This window comes from Abrus precatorius, unplaced genomic scaffold (assembly GCF_003935025.1).
Source record: "Abrus precatorius isolate BTA unplaced genomic scaffold, Abrus_2018 Scaffold10, whole genome shotgun sequence".
NCBI lineage: Eukaryota > Viridiplantae > Streptophyta > Magnoliopsida > Fabales > Fabaceae > Abrus > Abrus precatorius.
Window position 1 is genome coordinate 8,497,187 of NW_020874292.1, and position 24,012 is coordinate 8,521,198.

General features: G+C 31.9%; 4 protein-coding genes across 5 annotated transcripts; 2 read left to right on the top strand and 2 right to left on the bottom strand.

The window, feature by feature from the left end:
* Window positions 1-672: 672 nt before the first annotated feature.
* Window positions 673-3,830, bottom strand: LOC113852967 (ubiquitin-conjugating enzyme E2 28). Of its 2 annotated transcripts, none has more exons than XM_027483390.1 (5): window positions 3,634-3,830; window positions 3,460-3,538; window positions 2,152-2,279; window positions 1,696-1,800; window positions 673-1,176 (listed from the first exon to the last, which is right to left on the bottom strand). In XM_027483390.1, exons 2-5 carry the CDS (start codon window positions 3,527-3,529, stop codon window positions 1,033-1,035), a joined length of 447 nt encoding a protein of 148 aa, XP_027339191.1. In that variant the 5' UTR covers window positions 3,530-3,538; window positions 3,634-3,830; the 3' UTR covers window positions 673-1,032. The 2 variants fall into 2 exon arrangements, with proteins under 2 accessions (XP_027339191.1, XP_027339192.1); XM_027483391.1 differs by having other exon boundaries at window positions 744-1,176; window positions 3,414-3,538.
* Window positions 3,831-5,447: 1,617 nt separating this feature from the next.
* LOC113852572 (myosin IB heavy chain-like) lies at window positions 5,448-7,985 on the top strand. The gene is made up of 4 exons (XM_027482883.1): window positions 5,448-5,662; window positions 5,930-6,248; window positions 7,297-7,355; window positions 7,531-7,985. The coding sequence occupies exons 1-4, from the start codon at window positions 5,467-5,469 to the stop codon at window positions 7,560-7,562; spliced, it is 606 nt and encodes a 201-aa protein (XP_027338684.1). The 5' UTR covers window positions 5,448-5,466; the 3' UTR covers window positions 7,563-7,985.
* A 1,491-nt stretch (window positions 7,986-9,476) lies between these two features.
* On the bottom strand, window positions 9,477-12,166 carry LOC113852571 (probable inactive receptor kinase At4g23740). The gene is made up of 2 exons (XM_027482882.1): window positions 10,874-12,166; window positions 9,477-10,242 (listed from the first exon to the last, which is right to left on the bottom strand). The coding sequence occupies exons 1-2, from the start codon at window positions 12,087-12,089 to the stop codon at window positions 9,584-9,586; spliced, it is 1,875 nt and encodes a 624-aa protein (XP_027338683.1). The 5' UTR covers window positions 12,090-12,166; the 3' UTR covers window positions 9,477-9,583.
* A 7,906-nt stretch (window positions 12,167-20,072) lies between these two features.
* LOC113873010 lies at window positions 20,073-23,902 on the top strand. Its single transcript, XM_027510954.1, has 4 exons — window positions 20,073-20,248; window positions 20,697-20,736; window positions 20,911-22,545; window positions 23,232-23,902. Coding segments are annotated over exons 2-4 (2,043 nt in total). The 5' UTR covers window positions 20,073-20,248; window positions 20,697-20,735; the 3' UTR covers window positions 23,639-23,902.
* Window positions 23,903-24,012: the final 110 nt, after the last annotated feature.

A 24,012-nucleotide genomic window follows, 5' to 3' on the forward strand; every position in this document is an offset into this window, starting at 1 on the left:
ACTAGAGTAGAAGAAACCAACAATGACGATAGTAATGGCAATGTTTTAGTTAGTGTTGTTGTAGCAATAACTCCATGGACAATAACACTGAAGTTGGTAAAAGTTATATAGTGACAATAATAAATGGTTCAAGTAATGATGATTGGAATAAAAAATATATATCATCATAATCATATTAACTTATGAGTCCTAACACCATCCTAGTACAAGATACAATATAATAAAGGATGCATAACTGTTTATTTAAACATTTATTGAATAAATCCTTTTTGAAATAATAATTTATATCATATTTCATTATAAAGTTTTTTGAGATAAGTTAATAACTTATTTTAATAAGTTATATTAAAAAGTTTATTTTAATAAATTGAAAACAACTTATATGAATCATAAAGTGTTAATAAATTTTTCTAAAATGTAATAACATCATCAGTTCACCAACCTTTTAGTTAAACAAAATTTTTAAAACTTGTCTTACTACTCTTATCCTATATATCAACACCAAATCGACTTAAAAAACATAACGATATTATTTTATTCGATACATTTTTTTAATTTCAAGATAAAATATATTTAGTTCATAATTAAATCTAATTTTAATATTTCAAAAAAATTAATATTAATTATGGTCTTTACAACAAATAAAGAAATTTTAAAATGAACACAATCATCATCACTTGTTAATGATATAACATAATTTTAAACATGTCATTTCACAACATAACACACAACAGTTGTTATCTTGATATTGTCTAGAAAACAAGGTCAATAACAGGAAAAAAAATTAAATAAATTTGCGATGGGACTTTTAGAACAGTTAAAAATTTGAGCATAACATTTGATTGGGGCTACATTTCACTGTTCTAAAATCAACATTCGCAATACAAACAGCATGAGAAACGTTTTACCCCCAATCATCTTTAATTGAAGGGGCCTTAAATCATGATTGAAAACGACAAATATTCATACAAGGGGTGAGGGGCCTAAACACTGGAAGTAGAGAGGCTCTCCCTTACACATACCACAGGTCACTTAACCCATGGCATATTTCTGGGTCCAGCTTCTGGCGGTTGACTCGTACTTGGTCCTGTCTGTCTTGTACATGTGGGCGATTTCAGGGACCAAAGGATCATCAGGATTAGGGTCCGTCAACAGGGAACAAATTGAGAGCAACACCTAAACATGTATAAACAATGTAGGCAATGCTTAATTGCAGTTCAACATCTTAATCTGAGCTCATGGAAATTTTTAGAACGGTAATGTTTAAAACCCCAACTAAAAACAAGCTAAAAACTGTGTTGTTACATGAGTGACTCAAAATTAATGATATAATTCCAAACTTCATGCAAATCATAAAATACAAAGATTTCAGTTTCTTCCACTAACAACCAAATGATTTTACACAAATTCTATTATGAGCTAATATATCATTGAAAAATTGACTAAAATAGCAACCTAGCTGTCAAACAACTTATATCATACAGCAACACGTAATTAGATGATAACTTAGAAAGCCTTTACACCGTAAATCAAAATTGAATGCAAATACTAGAATCAGGTGCCTAATAAATATTGTTGGTCATCAAAGTGTGAAGTTGTCACACCTGGGTTTAGATGGTTCACATTGGATGATTTAGTAAAACAATCAATGGAAGTAGAGCTGTTCTTATTATGTGAAATAATCAAGAAACAAACCTTAGAAATAGTTAGTGCAGGGCTCCATTGCTCCTTCAATATGTCAAGGCAAATACTTCCATTGCTATTTATATTTGGGTGAAATACCTTCGTCCTGAATGCAACCTGCAGTATTCAGGATCCATGAATACAAAGGATCAATTGAAGGAGATAGATGGGATAGAACATAGCATTTGTGATATATACAGAAGGAAGAATTCTCGTTAAAAAATTTTAACATAATAAATACTGAAATTTGTCAATTTTTAAAAATTTTGAGACCAAACATAAAGTTCTGATTCTTGTTAGAAATGAATGTCTAAAAGAAGAAGCATTCACCATTAAAAGGTTCCTCCCAAAAAGCTCTAAAAAAACAAACGGGAAAAGAATATGTTTCGCTGCATATTTAAAAATTAGCACGTAGAGTTAAGGGCAATGTTTCCTACATTGCAGCAGGACACCTCTACGAATACAAACCTTGGGTGGCTTGAAGGGATAATCCGGAGGGAAATGAATAGTAACTAGGAAAACACCCCCAGCATAAGGACTGTCTGGAGGACCCATAATTGTTGCTTGCCAGTGAAACATGTCTTCAGCAACAGGACCTGCAATGTTTTGTAAAACAAAGAGACAAACAAGGGGGATAAGCACAGAGTTCTTCTAAATGCCAACAATACAAAACTAGACTGGACAAATTCCCAAGTCCTAACATAAATAAGCACAGCATTGCATCTCATGCTCTGAATTGATAGGCTTCTGACTTCTGAGAACTAACCAAATGAATTTCCAACAGTTTTATCCAATTAAAATTATGATTTAAAGACTAGTAGCATGATTAGAAAGCTGCAAACAAAAATATCTCTTCAAAATAAACTAATCCAAACACGCACCCTGAGAATTATAATGTCAATTGTTTGTTCGGCAATAAAGGTTAATGTCATAACAGATTTTAAGTAACTCAACAGAGAAATTAGTTTCAATCACCCCTCCAAGCCGGTTGCAGAGTAGCATGAGCAGAGATAAAATTTGAGAAATAAGGTTATAATAATGCAGCATATCAATGATCACACAGACTGCTAAATTTGACAACAGTTGGATCACACCCAAATGGTAACAAACACGCACCCTGAGAATTATAATGTCAATTGTTTGTTCGGCAATAAAGGTTAATGTCATAACAGATTTTAAGTAACTCAACAGAGAAATTAGTTTCAATCACCCCTCCAAGCCGGTTGCAGAGTAGCATGAGCAGAGATAAAATTTGAGAAATAAGGTTATAATAATGCAGCATATCAATGATCACACAGACTGCTAAATTTGACAACAGTTGGATCACACTCAAATGGTAACAATAACATGTACAGGAAAACACAAATGCGGCATGATGTAACAGACACGATCCAGGCAAAAACATCATTTATCAGGCAACAAAAAAGAAAAAAAGAAAAACATAAGCTTAAAGCATGCAGAGAATTTGTTCAAGTGAAAAGCCAGAACTGCAGAAGTGCACAGAATTGTACACATCCCTACAATGTTAAACAATCCTCATAGCACCGTCACTCAGCACAAGCGATTGACCTCTGGCTACATCATGCTTAGATCAACGTCATCCTACATGGAATGATATATAACTATAACCACGGAAACGGCTAAAAAACCGTAATTATTTCTAGAAGATCATTTGCACAAAATACTAGCGAAGGTAAATCAAAGATTGTAAAAAGCACGCGCATCAAAACCTTTACAATACAAAGCGAGAAAGAGCACAGGAACGGTGAGGTATACCGGCGCTGCAAGAGGTAGGAGGATCCTTCTGGAGATCCTTGAGTTCCTTCAAGATCCGCTTGGAAGCCATCGCGAAAACCTAATAAAAATCGAAAATCATTTGAGAAACTAAACGTGATGCAACAAAAGATACAGAGATGAATAGATCTGGAATGAAAGATATGGCATGACTACCTTGTTTGTTCTTCCTCCTTTGTGTTAAGCGAGAGAGGAAAAGAGAAAGAGATGAAAAAGGAAGCGTGTGTGGGATTTGGGGGAAGCAAATGAGCTTTTATAAATGTCTGGTGCGGCTGAGGAATCGATCCACTCTCATTGCCTTCCTCCCCCTTTCCTTATTGCAATTCTTTCTCTTCTAGCTCCCTCCTATATTACTTACCACTGCTATTATTGCTCCTTTTTCTTAATTTTTTTTATTTTCCAAAAGAGAGTGGTTGTGGGTCCCTACTTAGCGTTTTTTGTACGAAATCCAATCCTTCGTATTTTTTTCCTAACCGGGTCAAAAAGTGGCAGCCCAAAAGCAACGGTCTTTGTTTCCGCGTTTTCTCTCAGCATGTCTTTTCACAGCCTATAACCATAAATCAAATTACAAAATAACATGTGATTATAATTCCTTTTTTCTTCCCGCGTTCGGCTCTCTATCGTATCGTTTTTATCTGCTCCTGCCCCTGGTTTCTAAAACGGAACCGTCTTCCTCGTCGTCATGCTTTTAGCATACCTCAGGTATATTTTATTATTTAAATAATTTTATGTGTTTATTAAATATTTTCAGTTCATGTTTTATTCATTCAAACTCGTCTATTATTTACTACAATAAAAATATATTACGAACGTTTCTTTCTTCTTCTTCTTTTTTAATTTCAATGTAATGTATTTCTCTTACCTCTCTTTTATTCTAATTTGCCTTTTTCCTTTTCATTTTTAGGTGCTTAAAACTTAAAATTAATTGCCATGAAAAATAAACCAATCGGTTAATAGCTGTGTTTTAATTTATGTTGAGTTTTGAAGAAAATTTATTCAGTTTTTTTAAAACATTTTAAATAAAAATTATAGTAAAACTAATATACGCTACTCTAAATATGCATGTTTTAGATCAATAATCATAAATAGCGATCAAAGTAAATTGTAATTGTATGATGAGACGTTAAATATATGTTCTTTCATTTTCATTTCTATATTCTTTTCTTTTTTTTGGTAGTTATTTCTATATTCTTTTCATTTTCAATCACTAAACAAGTAATTATAAATAAACTTTCAATTAATCACGGTAAGATGTTGTAATAAGGAACATGTTACACAATTATTAAAAAAATTAAATCGTGTGGGTATTATTGATTTCAATAGATGCATTTAGAATATAAGTTAAAGGACGGAAATAAAAAAAAATGGTAAATGATTTAAATATTATTTTTTCTGTTTAAAATTAGATTATACGCGTTAATTGAACTACAAAAAAGTTAGAACAATTTTATTTTATTTTTGCTCATAAAGTTAGAACAATTTATTCCATACATCCTTTTTTATTTTCATTTTTCCTTACTTCTATATAGAAAGGTCCAATATGCGTCCTTAGATTTCTACCTTATCCATGGGTTATTCTAGAAACTTCTATCTCGATTGCAAATCACTGAATTCTGATAGGAAGTAGAAATTTAATTGAGGATGGTGACAGTAGTAGAAATGGTAAATATTTTTTACTGGAGAATTAAAAATGTACGACCGAATATTATACTTTTATTTTTATTCCTTCTCTTGTTTTATATAACATGCATTGATTATTTATTAAAATTTATTTTAAATAAAATTATTTCACATATATGTGCAAGTAGTAATATTAAAAAAAATCTCCACGTAAATGAAAATAGGCAATGATGAGGCAGTGCCAACTGGATGGGGTCCACTGGACCAGCAGACGGTTGAACGCACGCAACCCAACGAGTTGGCTCATCTCAACTCATAAACTCGTTTAGCACTCTCATCGTCGCAACCCCTTCCTTGCAAGAAACCACAATGGAACGGTTCAGGATGTCGAGGCGCACCCAGATCGACGAGCCTAGTCCTCAACCTCCCAAATGCGACGACGTTCCGGTAGATGATTCCTCTCCAGTTCAGCAAGATGAACGGGACGATCAAGAGAAGGTCTGTAAGCGGGACTACATCGACCTCCCTTCTAACCCCTATTTGATGAAGATTTTGAACAAGCAAGGTTCCTCCTAAATAACCTATAAAAATTAATGTCTCTTACTTTTATCTTATTCAATTAATTTTAATTTGCTGTCTAGTATTAATGTAATTTAATAATGCGGTTGTAATGTCAATAATTGTTCCGATGTTAAATTATCTCTTTTCATCATTTTAGAAACGTTTATGACATATTGCTGTTTTTAAAAGCTAGTGCTAATTATTGAAGAAAGTAAGCACGTAGCCCAATTCGTGAAGTTCTTAATGCTATTGTAATATTTTTCCATTACAGGGGACCAGGTTGTTCTGTTTGCAGATAAAGTTTTGAAGTTCACTGGGACAGGGAAAATGAAATTCCGCATTCTCTTAATTACGGATTTTGCAATTTACATTGTTGACCCAGACACTGATTCCCTTAAACGGAGGGTTGCCCTTGCAGCTGTTGAGAAGATTTGTGTTAGTGAACTAAGTGATAACTTTCTTGCTGTAATAATCCCAACCGAATATGATTTACTTATAGCTAGTGCTCGAAAGACCGAAATTGTCACTGCCTTTGGTGAAGCTACCAGGAGAGCATCTGATTATGAGCTTGATGTTGTTTCTTCCAATAGGTAATTGGAATTTACACTTGTTGCTACTGCATTGCATCGTCTTTTGTTGCTTTATCTGTGTCTTCCATGTGTTGTTGTCTGTGGTTGCTTACATGATCTAGCAAGGGTGTTTTTGGGTTGTGCACTTCTGCATTTAGGACAAAAATGTTCAGAATGTTGGGCAAAAATAGTGATGCCTTTCTGGTCTGGATTAAATTTTTTGTGCTGTTACATACATGTTATCAGCAATCTTTCATTTGGAACTCTTATGCTTTATAGGGAAATGACATGCTTACAATTTAACTTTAAAAAGTTAACAGGTTTTTCTCCCCATTGTTTCAGCAAACCTTTTATGTGTTACAATGTAGAGCTGCACTTTTCCTGATGTGTGCAACTGATTGAAGTCTTACACTATAAATCGAAATAAAAAATGAAAAGAAAAGAAAAAGAGGTCATATGATGTGCGATCCTTTTCTTATAATATTCCTTGTATCTCAACTTTGATATCTTGGGTATGTAAGATTTTGTCTGGTATGACTGTTTGAGCTGTAAAAAAATGTTGATTAAGTACAAGAATGACGGGAAATCTAAGGTGGTGTTTGGCTTGTTAAAATATTTTCAATTTTTGTTCTGTTTTCATTTTCAGTTTCTTAAAATTTGTAAACATGTTTGTATGTTCTATATACTTTTTCTTTTTTCTTCCACCCATATTCCCAATTACTCTTAGAATGACAGCCCTCAAGGAATGCCTTTCTTCCTTCAATGAATGTGAAATAATTTGTCCAACAGTGCTCATATTCTGTTTTGCCAACTGCAACAGTGCTAGATTTGTGGAAAGATGATGTTGTGCAATAATGACGAGTTAAGTGGTGGTGCTTATTTTTCGACCATCGGGAATTATTGGATAGTTAGAATTGAAATAACTGAAGCCTTGTCGTAACATTTCCTTACCCCAAGTTTGAAATTGTTTCTACTGAGAGTGATAAGAATGACTGTTGTTCATAATGGTTATCATGAAACTTTCTTGACTTTTAGTCTATCACTTACATGTTTTGCAATTGCTTTGCAGGTTTGAGTATAATGCAACATCCGACTTGGTTAAAGAAGTTGAATTTGAGGAAGTTGAAGGCACGTGGATAAAGTTTTTTTTTTTTTTAACTTTATTTTTTTGAGGGTGGGTAGACGCAAATGGAAGGGATAATCATTTAGGTCATCATTTAACACTTTCTTATTTCTCTGGTGCACAGTACTTTCTATGATGTTTTTCTGAAGCTTCTCTTATTTCTATTTTAATACATTTCAGGGGGTGTCAAAACAAGAATTTTGAGGAAGTGAATTTGATTTGTATCTTCATGATGATGTCTATAAACTTGGCAGGAAGATACATAAAGGAAATGATTTTTTGAGTAATTGCTTGGGAAACTTTCTCCTCGTATAGCTTCTCCTTTCCAAAGGTTAATTACGCTATTATTCTTATATCAGAAATTTTAAAAGAAAAGAATTATATATGTGATGTAACATGTAAGTTTTCAACTTGAAACCAGATTCAGCTGGATGTATGAAATAGAACTATATCAAATTTTTAGATTTAATATCATTCATTGTGAAAGTTCTTGACTTCCACTAGGCCCCTTTGCATCAAACCCATTCCCTATTTCCCTTTCAGGTAGACCTTGTTTTTTTAGCAGTGTGCTAGTATAGTACCACCGAATATGTTGATGTTAAATATACTTCAGCTAGGGTTACCAGCCCTTTATACAGGCCCGTGCCAATTCCTCCAGTCTGGTAGTTGCAAACTGGATTGTTATCACTGGAATCTAGAGTGAATGCATACTAAATTGAATGTGCAGGATAAATTTACTCATCATTCTTTCTTTGATTCAGCAACTGAGAAGTGCAAAGCAATCCAATAGATGAGATTAATGGTAAAATTGCTTTACATTTTCCCCCTTCAATAAATAGCTTGACAATTGGTTTGGGTTTTGTCATTATATGATGCTTGTACATCTTTTACCGTACTAGCAATAACAATAAAGTTTCTACGGGGGACAATTCAGATGCAATTACTAAAATATATATAAAGTGAGATAAAAATATGTGCAGGTTTAAATGATGTTAGCAAGTTTCCTATTTCTTCCATTCGCCATTCGCAAGTTTACTGTGGAGGTGAAGTTGCTACCGTATGCTTTAATCTTTTTAGTTGTGGACAAGACTCTTGCTACCATATGCTTTAATCATTTAGTCTTTTTGGACAGAACTCATGCTTACCATATGCTTTATCTGTTGCTGTGGCAAAGCCTCAGCTTACCATATGCTTTATCTGATGTTGTAGACAAAACTCATTTGTCATGTTTTATCTGTTGGAGAAAATTTTTGGTATTCTTATATTAATTACTATTTTTCAGTTATTTTTTTATGCTTGCAATTTTTTTTAATTTTAATTTTAAAAAACTAAAATTATGGCCTACCTCAAAGGGAGGACGCATATACTAAATAGCAGGACTGTAAACATTTTCGATTTGCAGGCTTCAAAATCAGTGCCCAAGGCCGATCCTGCCCTCCAAAACGAAGAGAACCCCCTTTCCCTATGAACAAATAATTAAATGAATTGTCAATTTTTTTTTTATATTTTGCATAAGAAGGTATGTTTATGGCCAGTTTTTGTGTTAACCAAGACAAATTTTATTTTAGGTAATCTTAAAGGTTGATGCCTTTACACGGCACTCCTGTACGTTTAAAGGAATTTTTTTTTTGTTAGTGTTGATTCACTGTTAAATTCCTATAGAACAAACTTCTCAAACCAGTGGACCAATGTTTTTAATAAGTTTCCGGATAAAGTCATACAAACAATTCATAAGTAATGATTCAATATAAAAAAATTTATAGAGTACGAAGAAGTGAGTTTTTGGAATTTTTATAATGGCCGGTGGTACAATCGGTTGGTTGCACCGGCTAGTTAATCAAAATTTGAGGTTTTTATCAATTATTGTAGGGGTCTGGGAGAGAATTATTGAACCATAACTTATTAGGTGTCTTATGTGCAGTTCACGACAACATTTGAGGGGAACTAATGTCAGAGCTCGGCTTTCATCGTCATTGTGGATCCCAATTCCACAAACATAACACACCAAAAGACCCACTTGATTCCCTAATTGCACAATATAATACAATAATAAATAGTAAGGGGACCCAATTTGATTTGCCATCAGCTAAATCTGGTAGCTTAACTACTTATAACTAATATTTTAAAATAACTTCAAAGAACCTTTAGATTGATATCATTTCTCCCGTTACGAATATGATTGAACTTGAGACATCGATTACATCTAACAACAATTGACCAAAACAAAAGAATCTCACTGTGTAACTGAGGTAGGTATGTCAACTTCACGAGGGGTGGGTGTAGAAACTTCTGATCTAGACTCAGTGGATGGGACATTTCCAGTATTTACAGGACGAATTTCCTCCATCATTCTCACCACATCAGGAATTTTTGGTCTCTGATCCGGTATTCTTGCTGCACAAGCCATCCCAATTTGTAGCATTCCCACCATTTCTTCCTCTATATTTGGATACCTCAATAGCTCTACGTCAAACACTTCCGCAGTCCACTCCTCTCTGACCACAGAATTCACCCATCTAACCAAGTGAACTACTTGCTCACCTTCTGTGGTGTTTATAGGGGATTTCCCAGTTAGAAGCTCAAGTAGCAAGACCCCAAAACTATAGACATCGGATGCATGGGTTGCTTTGCGCGTGTCTATTACTTCCGGTGCACGGTATCCTGTCGCCCTCATTGCTGGTGTGGGTATTGGACTCATCAATGTTGCCAAGCCTATATCAGATATGCATCCATATCCTTGTGAGTTGACGAATATGTTTGAGGCCTTTATGTTTCCATGAACGAGTTTTCCTCCATGTTGAGCATGGATGTGAGCAATACCTCTTGCTACACCAATTGCAATTCTCAAACGGCTTTCCCAGTCTAAAGAACTCCTGCCTTCCTCTCTTTTGCCTGCATAATGGACATGCAAGAGCATACTTACATTAGCCACTTTCAGAAAGTACATGGAAAATTATAGGGTGTGTGGGGTTCAAGTTCAAATGACTAATGGATGCAAGTTTACTTCAACACTACTAATTGTAGTTTCTGTCGTTGGGTCCACATTTACATGTTTTTAACATATTTTCAAACACACACTTATATATATATGAAGAAAGCATCATAATTGGATTGAATTTTATTAGTTTTAATTGCAAGAAAGACACAACAATTGGGAAAATGACCATTAGCCAAAATCAAGCCACAAGACCAACCGATTCCCTGACTTAGCAGTCATGATTTGTGAATTTAATGCACCTATAGTCATTGACAAATTCTAATTAGGAACATCCCTGATGACATAGTAATAGCTCTATTACTAGGATACATTGATATGTGAGACGCTACGTAGGAGGACAGAACAAATCAATTGACAGTTGCACTACATACCTAGTAGTTTAGACCTGGGCATGCTCAATAAAAAAATTCCTATTATGTAATAGCAGAAAACTATACTTCCACTTTGTAAGTTTTCTGGGAAAAATTAGAGTTACTGAAGATAATTTAATTGCAATTTTTTAATGAGAGAAAAGGTTCAACACACCATGTAACATTGCAGAAACGCTGCCTTGTTGATAGTAATCATATACTATAAGTTTCTCCTCCTTTGAATAGTAATATGCCCTCAAGGCATCCACATTGTCATGCTTAATTTTCCCCACCACCTCTATCTGCTGTTCAAAATCCCGTTTTCCAACAGTGACCTCCTTCAACCTCTTTACCACCACAGTGGTTGCATCTTCCATAGCAGCCTTATATGTTGTACCAAAGGTACCCTTTCCAAGAATCTCAGCAGAAGCTCTCAACAGGTCCTCTAGATCAAATGCAAGATTGCAACCCTCAAAGAAGACAATTTTGTTCTTGTCTTGACTTCCAGAAGATTCTGTTTTCAAAGAAACTTCTTTTCTCTGGGATTTCACTTGTTGCACATCCACATCCGCATTCGTATAGCAGCAGACAATCATGAAACCTGCAATCACCACAAATCCCAGCACACAAACACCAATGATAACACCCAACAATGCTGGTTCACTGAGTCCTTTGGTTTTCTTTGCTGGAAGAGCAGGTGGTGGTTGCACAGGAAAAGCTGGAGGAAGTGCATTTACTGATGTAAGATTGTTACCAGCAAATGCCGAACTTGGAAATCTAAGAAGCGATTTTGGCACAACCCCACTAAGGCTATTGTTGGCTAGATTCAGCTCTTGTAGACTAGGAATATTGATATCAGGAATCTCACCAGAAAGCAAGTTGTTGGCAAGGACTAATAAAGTGAGATGAGTCAAGTTTGAAATTGAGGAAGGGATGCTCCCATTAAAAGAATTGTTGGATAAATTGACAGCACTAAGATTACTCCAAACTGAAAAATCCAATGGCAATGGACCAGAAAACTTGTTGGATTGAAGATAGAGTCCTGTTAAGTTTTTTAGCTCAGAGAAACCATCAGGGAAAGGACCTGTTATACCATTTGATCTAAGACTCACAATTTCAAGTGCTGAGAGGCGACTGAGAGTGTTGGGTGGGATTGAACCACTCAACCCTGCTCCTGGCAATCTAAGGGCTATAACTCGGGATTGGTCAGTGTTGCATGTCACTCCTCTCCATCTGTGGCAAACAAGAGTGTTCTCATCCCAATTGACATGTGGAGAGTGATTGATGTTGTTAAGGAAATCTAGCAAAGCTTGTTTATCTTCCACTGGTTCAGCTCCACCACTAGCCAACACTGCTGAAAAAATGAACAAGAGGGCCAACTTCTTGTCCATTATCTGGCTTGAAGAGAGAAAATCAACAGTTCCACACTACTTGGATGTAAAGTGAGGCCTCTCCTCAAGATATCGGTAACCTATTCATGATACCAAACTGTAGAAATAAAGGAGGATTAGATAATTAAACGAGTATTTTCCATATATACGCAAACTTGAACCAAAGACATTGCGTATGAGACATGCTTAAGTGCACCGTAAGCATTTTACTAAGACTATATAATTACTAATATCTTGGGTCAAAATAAACAGCTTGTGTTAGACATGGAAAACTAACCTTATTAACAATTTTTTTTGTTAACCTACTCGGTTGATTTTCCTAGTGACCACAATAATAACGATGCAGACCAAAACTTCGAAACTAAAAGTTTGATTAACCAGGTAAATTAGCCAGCCAAAAAAAAATGTCGATGACCAAGACAATGACAGCAGACAAATGAATTAGACCCCTCCCAAGTTTCTAAATATCAGAAAAGGGTATAAATAATATTAAATAAGGACTTATTAATTAAATTTGATAAAAATTGTATTTATTTTTAATAACATGACCGTATAATATTATTCTGTAATATGAAAGGATCTAAAACTATTGAATTGTATGGAAATCAGAAACCTAAACACCCCAAATATTTTCATCCGTATACACAAGAAAAGCATTAAAAATTATAAAACTTTTCGGTTTATTCTTTCCTTGCGTTTTGGAACTAGTCCAAATGAACACTCAACAGAGCTATAAAGCTAAAGGCAGAGTACTAAACTGTTGACATTTCCATAAAGAGAGAAAATGGAATACTTACAACTCACTTCTAGATCCCAAAATCCACCAAACTAGTTAAAGATCCAAAGTGAGTATGCAATGTTGTGTAGAATTATAGCACGATTCTTGAAGAAGAAAGAAAGTGATGAATTGGGGTGTTAGCAAGAGAACCTGTAGGTCCACGACCATATCAGAATCAGATACACGTTCATCTTGTTTCCGAAGCAGTTAGAGGAAGAAAATCCAAACTGGGGTCATTGCAATGATGGTGTATTGGTAGTGATGGAAGATGAGCTGTATTTGCTTGCGAGAACAGCACCATCACATGCAAATGAAGTAGTAAGAGAAACTCATTCGGCAATCATTTAGAACCCAAAGACTGCATATTATTTTATGCCGTACAAATAGGAGGGTGCATGTGGAGGACTTGCTTATATTATATATCAATTATTTTTTTATCTATGCACATTTATATGAGTTATATAATTTATTTAGTCACTAACTCACACGGATAACCTTCATAATAAACTAAAATAAAAGGAATATACACATGCTGGCTGTAACTGATCCTATGGATGCTGTTTGAATTTTCTATGACTCTGGGCAATTATAGGATTGTTAGTGGGAAATATTAATAAAAATTAAAAAAATGCTGTCACTGAGAATTTCTCTTGGTCTCTTCAAACAAATCCACCATGTGGTACACTCTAGCATGGTATATCGTGGAGGGTCATTAAATTCTAGATCACCTTTGACCCAAAAAAAAATCTAAATTACCAAAATAAAATAAATAAATAAGATGGTCAAAGAATCATCATTTACCTTTGAATAACTATATATTTGAGTGCCAAAAAAAAAAACTATTTATTTGGCATTAATGGTAATTAAATCCTCAGGGCGGTATACTATATATAAGTAAGCCACTTAGGCAATTACTTTTGTCTCATTTATAATCGATTACATTAATTCATTTTAAGTAATAAAAAAAACATCTCTTCCAGTCAAAATGCTAAAAAGTAACAAGTGTTTAATAGGAAAAAAATGATTTTCTATAATATTTTTACCTTAAGATTTTAAAAAATGTTAATTGAAAATTAAATTTATTTAATATCTTAAAAAAAAAAGAAAATTTTGATACGATATTTAGTGAATAGGAAAATTAGTAAGAAGTTATCAGAAGAGAATTTGTAATTATTCTTCCTACTCACTGTGTTTTTCTTTACTCGTCATTTAAGATTATAACATACGACTATTGAGAAATTTAATTAATATTTTTATCTATATTAAAATTATTTGTATTTTATTAATAAATTTAAAGTTTATCGTGTTATTGTATTGGCATGATTACGTTGGAAAAGAAATTAAAAGCACACTTTTTACTAAATAAAAATTGACCGTAATTAATTAAGATTCATTACTTATATTTGATAAAATAATTTTTTTTTCTTTTTAACATCGTCAAATCGTATTCCTAGCGAAAATGAGAGGATTCAAATTCATAAATTTTTTAAAAAAGTTTTTTTTTTTTTTTTTTTGTCTATTATAACGGTTTTTGCATTATGTTGATATTTTCCTGGTAAGTATATAATAAAAAAAAATCAAAATAGATAAAGAAAATGATATAATTGAGAAAATAATTATTAATATTATCTTAAAGTTTAAAATATTAGGTAAATAGATAGAACTACAAACTTTCTTTTAAAACAATAGACAAAAACAAAGAAAGAAACTACGTAATTCAATATATTAATAAGATCTATTAAAAGTTCTTAACAAATTCATTATCAACGTAATAATTGTTATCAACTCCTAATATTACTTTTGATTAGCTTGGTTTATTTTTAAAATTAAAGAAGTGCTAATGACAAAAGAAAGGTCAATAGATGTATTATGTTGTATTAAAAGACTATTCTCCTAAATCCATATACTATTTATAAAATAATATTTACAATAGTTGTAATAATTGTTGCCACAAAATGAAAATTTTAAAATTAAAATTATTCGTAATTGAATGAATTATGTAACCATAGCTCAAAGGGAAAAATATTAATTGATGAATTTTATTAAATTAAGCTCTCCCAAAAATTTCAGACTCTAATCCTGGAGATGATGATGTTACAAGTTAATTTATATATACATAGTAGAAGATTATGATGAAAAGGTTGACATTGGGTGGCTGAATGTTGAAAGCAATGGACATGAGGAAGTTGAGCAGGCCACTGAAAGAAAGGGTTTATTCCACATGTGTGATGTAACATTGCTTTGGCATATAACATTTTAACATCACACATACATGGCAGCCGTTGATCTCACCATTTGTATCTAACTCATCTATCAAATCTAAATCAACTAAAATAAGAGTCAACTATGTTACTCCTTTGACTGCAGACATTTTTGACAACAAAATTTACAAGTATTGGCATATCAGATTGGACCAGTTAGTTTAGATGGGTTTGAAAGAAAATATAAATACAACCTAATATGATATAATCAAAGAATTTTATAATTTTATTTTAAATTTAGTTAAAATAGTAAATAAATTATTTTTATTTCTAGTTAATGTTTTATATAAATATAAAATTTATATAAAAATTATACTTACATAATCATGAATTTTGAATTTGCATGACACGACCCAAATGCAGCTTCATTTGAATTTTAAAATGAGAAAAAGAGGGCCAAGAGGCATAATCTTAGAGAGGAAAAGACTCATCTTCTTTCTGGTTCTTATTAGACCCTCATCTTATGTTCTCTTTTCTCTTGTCGTGTGGTCTTGCACTGTTGTTTGCAAGACTCTCACTCGTTCTGTATTTCTGTTCACTGCTACAAGTGCCTTGAAAAGACAACAAAGGGGGGAAACTCAAATTTAAGAAAAAAATTACTTGAAAACACGAGGCCAAAAAATTCTGTACATGCCAAGTTTATAGTCTAACCCGTTTGAATCTACCCATATTACGGTTAAAATTGACCGTCGTTCATCCCTTATTACAACGGAGTTGTCGCTGTGAATGTTAATGCATTACATGTTATTTCAGGCCCATGACGGTGGATCACAGGCTCATTGATTCATTATACCTCATTTGTATTAGTTAAAAGTTAAAAGATAGCTTTGTTACTTACCTAATAGAGTAATAATTTTTGTTTTAATATGATTTAAAGAAGTATAATACAAATTTATATATATATATATATATATATATATAAAGAATAATTATTAATATTTTAAAGTCTAAATTATAAGAAATAAAAACTTATTTTTAAATAAATAAATATTTTTTTATGAACAAAATTTAAATATAATATCATAAATTTTTTGTATAATTTTTCAATTAAAATTGGAGTTGAATTTTATCTTAATAATTTATATAATAAAAATTGACATGAAAGGTCTGCACACTAAATATTGGTACATATTATTGAAGTGAAACTCTACTTTTAATTAAAAAAATAGCAACAAAAATATCTATAATATTGTACATAAGTTTTGTCTTTTTGTTACTTATTGTAAAATTTATATTAACAGACTAATCACCTTTTACTTGTATAAATTAACACATTTATTCATCTAATATATAAGACACCAATTAATATTATGAATATTATTAAAATAAAGTATAAATTTATGATATATAATTATTTTTTATTAGTCTTAATAAATTGAGTATTTATTTCTTATAAATAAGATAAAAAGTAATATTTTTAAAGTAAAAATTTTAAAATATCATAAAATTTAATATATTAATAATATTAACTATAATTTTTAACATATTAATCAATTTTTATTATATATTTTGAAATTTTTATTACATAATTTATTTAATAAAATTATGATTTTAATTATAAAATAATATTTAATAGTTTAAGATATTACATTTTAAATTTATCCTAAATAAAAATATCAAAAGTTAGCCTCAATTTTTTTATGACAATAATGCTGTTGGCGGCATGCTCCCCTGAAACAAAATGCCAAAGTTTAAATAATAAGAAACGGCTTAAAATATATTATCATCGTAACGACCAAAATGAAGAGCAATGCATGCATGCTATCTTTATTGTTATTATTATATATTTCCTTTTAAAGGTGGGTAGGCGATGCTTTCGTCTGTACTTGACACTGCCCTCCTTAATAAAACTCAAACAACTTGCATCCATTCATTGTAATGTATTATTCTTGTGAATTTTACGGTACTCTAAATTTGGAACCATTTTGATTACTCACCGTTTATTATTTTTAATATTTTTATTTATATTGTTATTTTTAGTTTTAGAATTAAAAATAACCACAGAGATTACTTAATTTTATAATATTCAAACAATTTGACTTACAAGTTAATTTATATATGATAAATACGAGAACCCTTTTAAATTTAGAAGTACCATAACAAATAGCTATGTAATATAATTGGTATGGCCTTGGGCCATGACAACCCTCCATATCCTGCACTATGCAACTTGGTCTTTATACCTCGCTGCCCCACATTCTGGTGCCATGCCCCTTCCATGCAACCATACCCATTAATTGATTGGTAGGTTGGGAATAAACAATACAGCTGCAGCATCACAATATTGGGTTATTCAGCTTACATGGGACACTGTAATAGTAATAGTTTTACGTCAGTGCTTGCTTGCATAGGACACGGGGAATGAGATGTGCAAGTAGATAATATCACATAACTAAAGGTTCTGAAAGGATGAATATTGATAAATTTGTGAGGGTTCGTAACTGCTAAAATCGCAGTCATATTTATGCGCTTCGAATATTTCCTTCAGAATTCGGATATACCATTGGACTCGTCAATGGAACCACATACAGGGAGTCGCAGTGTGTTCAAAACCAAACCAATTCGTTTTTAAATTGTTAAATCAATTCCAAAATATAATTAAAAATAAAAAAATTATATTTTATATTATCGTCTTTGTATTTATTTTCATACGCACGAGTAATAATTTTGTTTATCGTATTTAGAATTATACTCTTTAAGTACTTAAAATTTCGTACTTGACCTTGTTTATCAGTAGTTTTTTATTTTAAATATTTTTTTAACTTTTTTTTACAAACAAATAAAGTATGAAAGTATAAATATAATAATTTATCCAAAATGGAATAGAAATAAAATATTAAATTATAATATAATATAAAAAAAATTATAGTAAAGTTATTTATTTAAGAATTTAATTATATATATATATATATATTCATAATTAAACTCAATTTTATTAAATGATTTTGCATTTTGTTCATTATAAATATTTTTTATTAGTACTTGATGAATATAAAGCTCATATGGTCGGGCTGAGGCATGGGTGGGCTTTAATATGTATGGTATCGTCAACTCAAGCCCACGTGCAAATTCAAATTATCGGCTGACTTGTCTTATCGTGTTTAAAAAGTATCGTTAAACAATCATTTATTGTTTCGAGTTTGGTTTAGATTATTTGAGTAGATACTTATTTGTTATTTATTGTTGATAGTTATTGTAATATTTTTGTAAAAAAATATCATTTTCTTTAAAATGATTTTTTTCCAAATGTGTATTTACAATTTGAGACTGTGAATGGTTAAGTTTTATTTTAAATTCACCTATCGTGTGAATTAAAGTGTTAAGAAATTGCTAACAAAAAAAATGCTAAGATTAAGTCATTTTCATTATAATTTAATTTAACATGTAAAATGGAGTAGCTTTATTTGATTACTGGTAGAGAAGGCCTATAATTTAAACTAAAAAAAACTACTTTAGTTTTGGAGAAGAAATTAATAGTATATTTTATGATAAAAAATGAAACGAAACAATTTAAGAATATAAATATTTGTGTTAAAAAATGATTTTTAACATACAAATTACTAAATTAAAAAGTATGTATAAAAACAATCGATAATCTTATGTTATATTTAGATATTTTCTCGGAGGAATAGGAAGAAAAATTCCATCTCATATTCTCACATTAGATATGAAATAAAAGACAAAGATTACATGTATTGAGATGAAAGACATCCATATTATTTTCTTCCGTTTTATCGAGTTTTAAATTATTAAAATAATGAAACAATAATTATTATAGGTTATTGTGCTTTATTTCATCCATTTTTATCAATCCAAAGGTACTTTAGAGTTCGAAAACAAAAACAAAAAAAGTGTTAGAGCTACATATCTTAAAATATAATACAACATAATACTTTCTTACTTTAAATAATAATTAGTATACTTTATTATATAAGTGAATAATTGCACTAACAACAAACTTAAAGAAAACGACAATGATTATCTCCCTATCCTATTATATACAAGTGATGATGCGACATGAATAACGATACACTTCAGTGTAAAATGTCCCCTTTCCTTCTTTGAAAACTTGACTTTTATTATGATTTTTAATATATTTTAAATGTTATTTTAATAGTTTTTTTAATGTGTTACTTTTTAATAAAATCGTCTAAAATACTTGTTAGAAATATTTTAATAAATACTTATAATAAAAAAATATTCTTATCTTTTTATTATGTATCCATCAATACAAATTAAAAATTTTGTTCATTTAATATTTTTTTAAAGTTACTAAAAAATCAAGAGAAAGATGTTGTATACAAATATAACATTATATTATTTTTATTCTTACAATTTTTTTTATTTTTAAATTATTTATAAAGGAATTATTGAATTAAATAGATATATTTGATAAATAAAAAATATATAAAAATAATATTTTTCTTATTTATTAAGAGGATAAAGAAAAAAAATTAGAAGATAGTTTTATTATACAAGAAAATGTTATAAGAGGATAAAAACTATCGTACAATGTAACAAATATTTTTTTTTCATATTGTATATAAAAATTAAAATTTCTGTGTGTTCCTACTCCTTAAGCACGCTACAACAAATCACATTAGTTAACTTACTTATAAAATTTATTGTTAGCGATTAATCTTTCACTAATGTTATTTAAATATTTAAAAATGAACATCACATAGAATTATTTATATTTTTTATTTATCAAAAAATAAAATACTTTTAAGAAAATCTCACTTTATAAAGTAGAAATATTTTCCTTAATCTTTTTTGATAATTTGTCCTTTTAGAAATAATCCACTTACGGAGTTGTGCGTGGCTCTATATGATTGGTCAAATACGTAAAACGATGCGCGAGATATCGCCAAAAGGAAACCCAACACAGAGAGATGCTACTAATACGCAACCAAAATAAAAAAAAATCGAAAAACGAGAAAATACAAGAGAAGATAAAAAAAAAAAAAGAAGCGGTGAGAGGAGAATGAAGGTAAGATAAGAACGAAGATACACCACAGCCTAAACCCTAGCTCGAAAATATCGCGATAAATCGAAAAAATTATTGAAAGCTGCGACCTCCGTTTATCTCTCCGTCGGCATTGACCAATCTCTCACACTCCGTAAGCTCCAAATTTCTCGCTATTCTCATTCTCTCATTAATCATCTCATCTTCATCTTTTTTATTCATTTCACCCTTTTAATTTGTCTTAAATTCAGATGATTTTCTGTATCTATGAAATCTATTTTCGCATGTGTTTTAATTCGACATTGGATATTAGATTTCATTCCCCATATGATTGGGGAAAAGATTTAATTGAGTTTGTTTGGTGCTTTGTTATGTGTTTTCAGAAAATGAGTAAAATGAAATATTATAATTTGATGAATTTTCCTCCTGGTTCCATCTAAGATGCTGGACTACACTTGTTATATCTTAATGAAGTTCACTAAACCACTTGATTTTTTATTCAAGTGCATTGGTTTAATCATTGAATCATCATGGTTAATGCCAGTGTGTTGTATTTTCAATGAGGTTCTTATTTTATCATCTGGTTTGATCTTTTTGTGTAGGTTATCATATACTATTCCACTGGAGCTACGTGCATTCTAAGTAAGTTGAAGCGTAGATTTCAATACTTATTGGGCATTTTACCACCCCTATTTTTTATTTGAATGTTTTGTTGACTTAACCCTTTGTTACTTTGATGCCAATGTAATAATTAGCAGAACTAAAGAACGTGTATAATGTGTTGACTGTGATTTATTTTTATTTTAACACTGGTAGTGGTTCGAGAAAAAGATGTTTGTTGGGAATATGCAGAGAAATTGGATGGAAATAAGGTAAGATGTAAATTTTGCCAAAGAGTTCTGAATGGTGGCATTAGTAGGTTGAAGCATCATTTGTCTCGATTCCCAAGTAAAGGGGTAAATCCTTGTAGCAAGGTCAGAGATGATGTTACAGATAGAGTAAGGGGTATAATAGCATCAAAGGAAGAGGTCAAAGAAACCCCTAGTGCAAAGAAGCAAAAACTAGCAGAAGTCAAGTCTCCTGGTAATCTTTCGGCAACTAAAGCTATTGTATCTTTGGATGCAGCATCCCCTATTATGAAGATTTTCCCTACTGGCAATTCTATGACCCCTTCCTCAACAAACAACCAAGAGAATGCAGAGAGAAATATTGCTCTCTTCTTTTTTGAGAATAAGCTAGACTTTAGTGTTGCAAGGTCTCCATCCTATCAGTTGATGATTGATGCCATTGCTAAGTGTGGTCCTGGATTTACAGGTCCATCAGCAGAAATCCTAAAAGCAACATGGTTGGAAAGGATAAAATCAGAAGTGGGCTTACAGTCGAAAGATGTTGAGAGAGAGTGGGCTACCACAGGTTGTACCATTATTGCAGACACTTGGACTGATTATAAGTCAAAGGCCATCATTAATTTCTTAGTCTCATCACCATCCAGGACTTTTTTCCATAAATCAGTGGATGCCTCTGCATATTTCAAGAATACAAAATGGCTAGCTGATCTTTTTGATTCTGTAATTCAAGAGTTTGGCCCAGAAAATGTTGTGCAAATTATTATGGATAGCAGCTTTAACTACACTGGTATTGCTAATCATATTGTGCAGAACTATGGAACTATTTTTGTTTCTCCTTGTGCCTGTCAATGTTTAAACCTAATCTTGGAGGAGTTCTCCAAGGTTGATTGGATTAGTAGATGCATTTTACAAGCACAAACCATATCAAAGTTAATATACAATAATGCCTCATTGCTTGATCTTATGAAAAAGTACACTGGAGGCCAGGAACTAATCAGGACTGGGATCACAAAGTCTGTATCCACTTTCCTGTCTTTACAGTCTATGTTGAAGTTAAGAGCAAGGTTGAAGACTATGTTCCACAGTCATGAATTTGCCTCAAATACTTCCTATGCAAATAAACCACAGAGTCTTTCTTGTATTGCAATTGCTGAAGATGGTAATTTCTGGGGGACAGTGGAAGAGTGTGTGGCCATCTCTGAGCCTTTTTTGAAAGTATTAAGGGAAGTATCTGAAGGGAAACCAACTGTAGGTTCCATATATGAACTAATGACCAGGGCCAAAGAATTAATCAGGACATACTACATAATGGATGAGAATAATAAGTGTAAGACATTCTTAGATATAGTAGATAAAAAGTGGCGAGACCAACTCCATTCACCTCTACATGCCGCTGCAGCCTTTTTGAACCCAAGTATTCAATACAATCCAGAAATAAAATTTCTTTCTTCTATAAAAGAAGACTTCTTTAATGTTCTGGAGAAATTACTTCCTGTGCCTGATATGAGGCGTGACATCACCAATCAAATCTATACTTTTACAAAGGCACATGGGATGTTTGGCTGTAGCCTAGCAAAGGAGGCAAGGAATACAGTTGCACCATGTAAGTTTTAAATAATCCCCTTCATCCATTTTTGTCTCTCAGAGTGAGCCAATTAAGCTTCTTTTCTTTCAATCCAACATTAAATTTTATTGATATTAGTTTCAGCCTTGAGTTAAAGATAATAAAGACCTTCGATTTTGGGGTAAAAATGTGCATCAAGCTATTGAGCCTAATTCTAGAACTATGTTCCAGTCCAGAAAAAGTGTTTTATTTTGGGCGCACAGCATTTGAAAATTTAATTCAGCCAATGTCAGTCTAGGAACAGCTTGTTTCATTTGGTTTAATTGTCATTTATATTCTTATATTTTTCTTGGAATGGGTATCGCATCAGGCTGAATTGCTGAACTGTGTCTATCACTATGTTAATGCTTTTGGTGTTCATCATTATTTTTCGGAATACAACAGAACAACACATGTTTCTAACATGTTGATAGTGATTTCTGGACCAAGCCTTGTTCTCAGGCATCATAACAATTGCTTTACTGAAGCAGTTGCAACAATGCTAATTATTGCAGTCTGTTATTTATCTCGTAGCATGGATTTTTACCAGCATATTTTTATAAGAATGTGATTTTTGTTGTTTACTATTTGCATTTTTCGATTGTTTCATTTGCAAAACTTTTGGTACCACTACACAGTAGGTTTAGTTATTAATATTATGATCACTCATTGCTTATTCGGTGTAGGGCTTTGGTGGGAACAGTATGGTGACTCTGCTCCAGGTTTGCAACGAGTTGCCATCAGAATATTAAGTCAAGTTTGTAGCACCTTTTCATTTCACCGGCAGTGGAGTACCTTTCGGCAAATTCACTCTGAGAAGCGGAACAAGATTGACAGAGAAACATTGAACGACCTTGTTTATATAAACTACAATCTCAAGTTAGCCAGGCAGATGAATGCAAAATCTTTGGAAGTTGATCTGCTTCAATTTGATGATATTGACATGACTTCAGAGTGGGTGGAGGAGAATGAAACTGCAGGTCCAACTCAGTGGCTAGATCGTTTTGGTCCAGCCTTGGATGGCAATGATTTGAATACTAGACAGTTTGGTTCTTCTATATTTGGTGCAAATGACCCCATATTTGGATTGTAATTTTGTATCCCATTAATTTACTCATGTAGCATAGCAAGTGTCCTTTCTAGTTCTAGGTCATGTTCGGCCATGAAATAGGTCTGTCATTTTTCCTTGTAGGAATGTATCTGAAAGTGTAAAGACAGGACTCTATTATTTGTCTCCCTTTCTCTACTCTCAACCAACGTCCCCATGCAAGTATGCGTGTGGCCGTGTGGGAGCATAGGATCACTGATTAATGTATTATAATTTTGTTGTATTGGAATATAGAAATTCAACAGTTTTCACATTTTAATTTAGTTACAAAAATGTTAGCGGAAGTTATCGAGTCTCACATTGATATAATTAATTCTCAGTGGAAAGTATATAAATCACTATTTCACGAGAATAAGAAT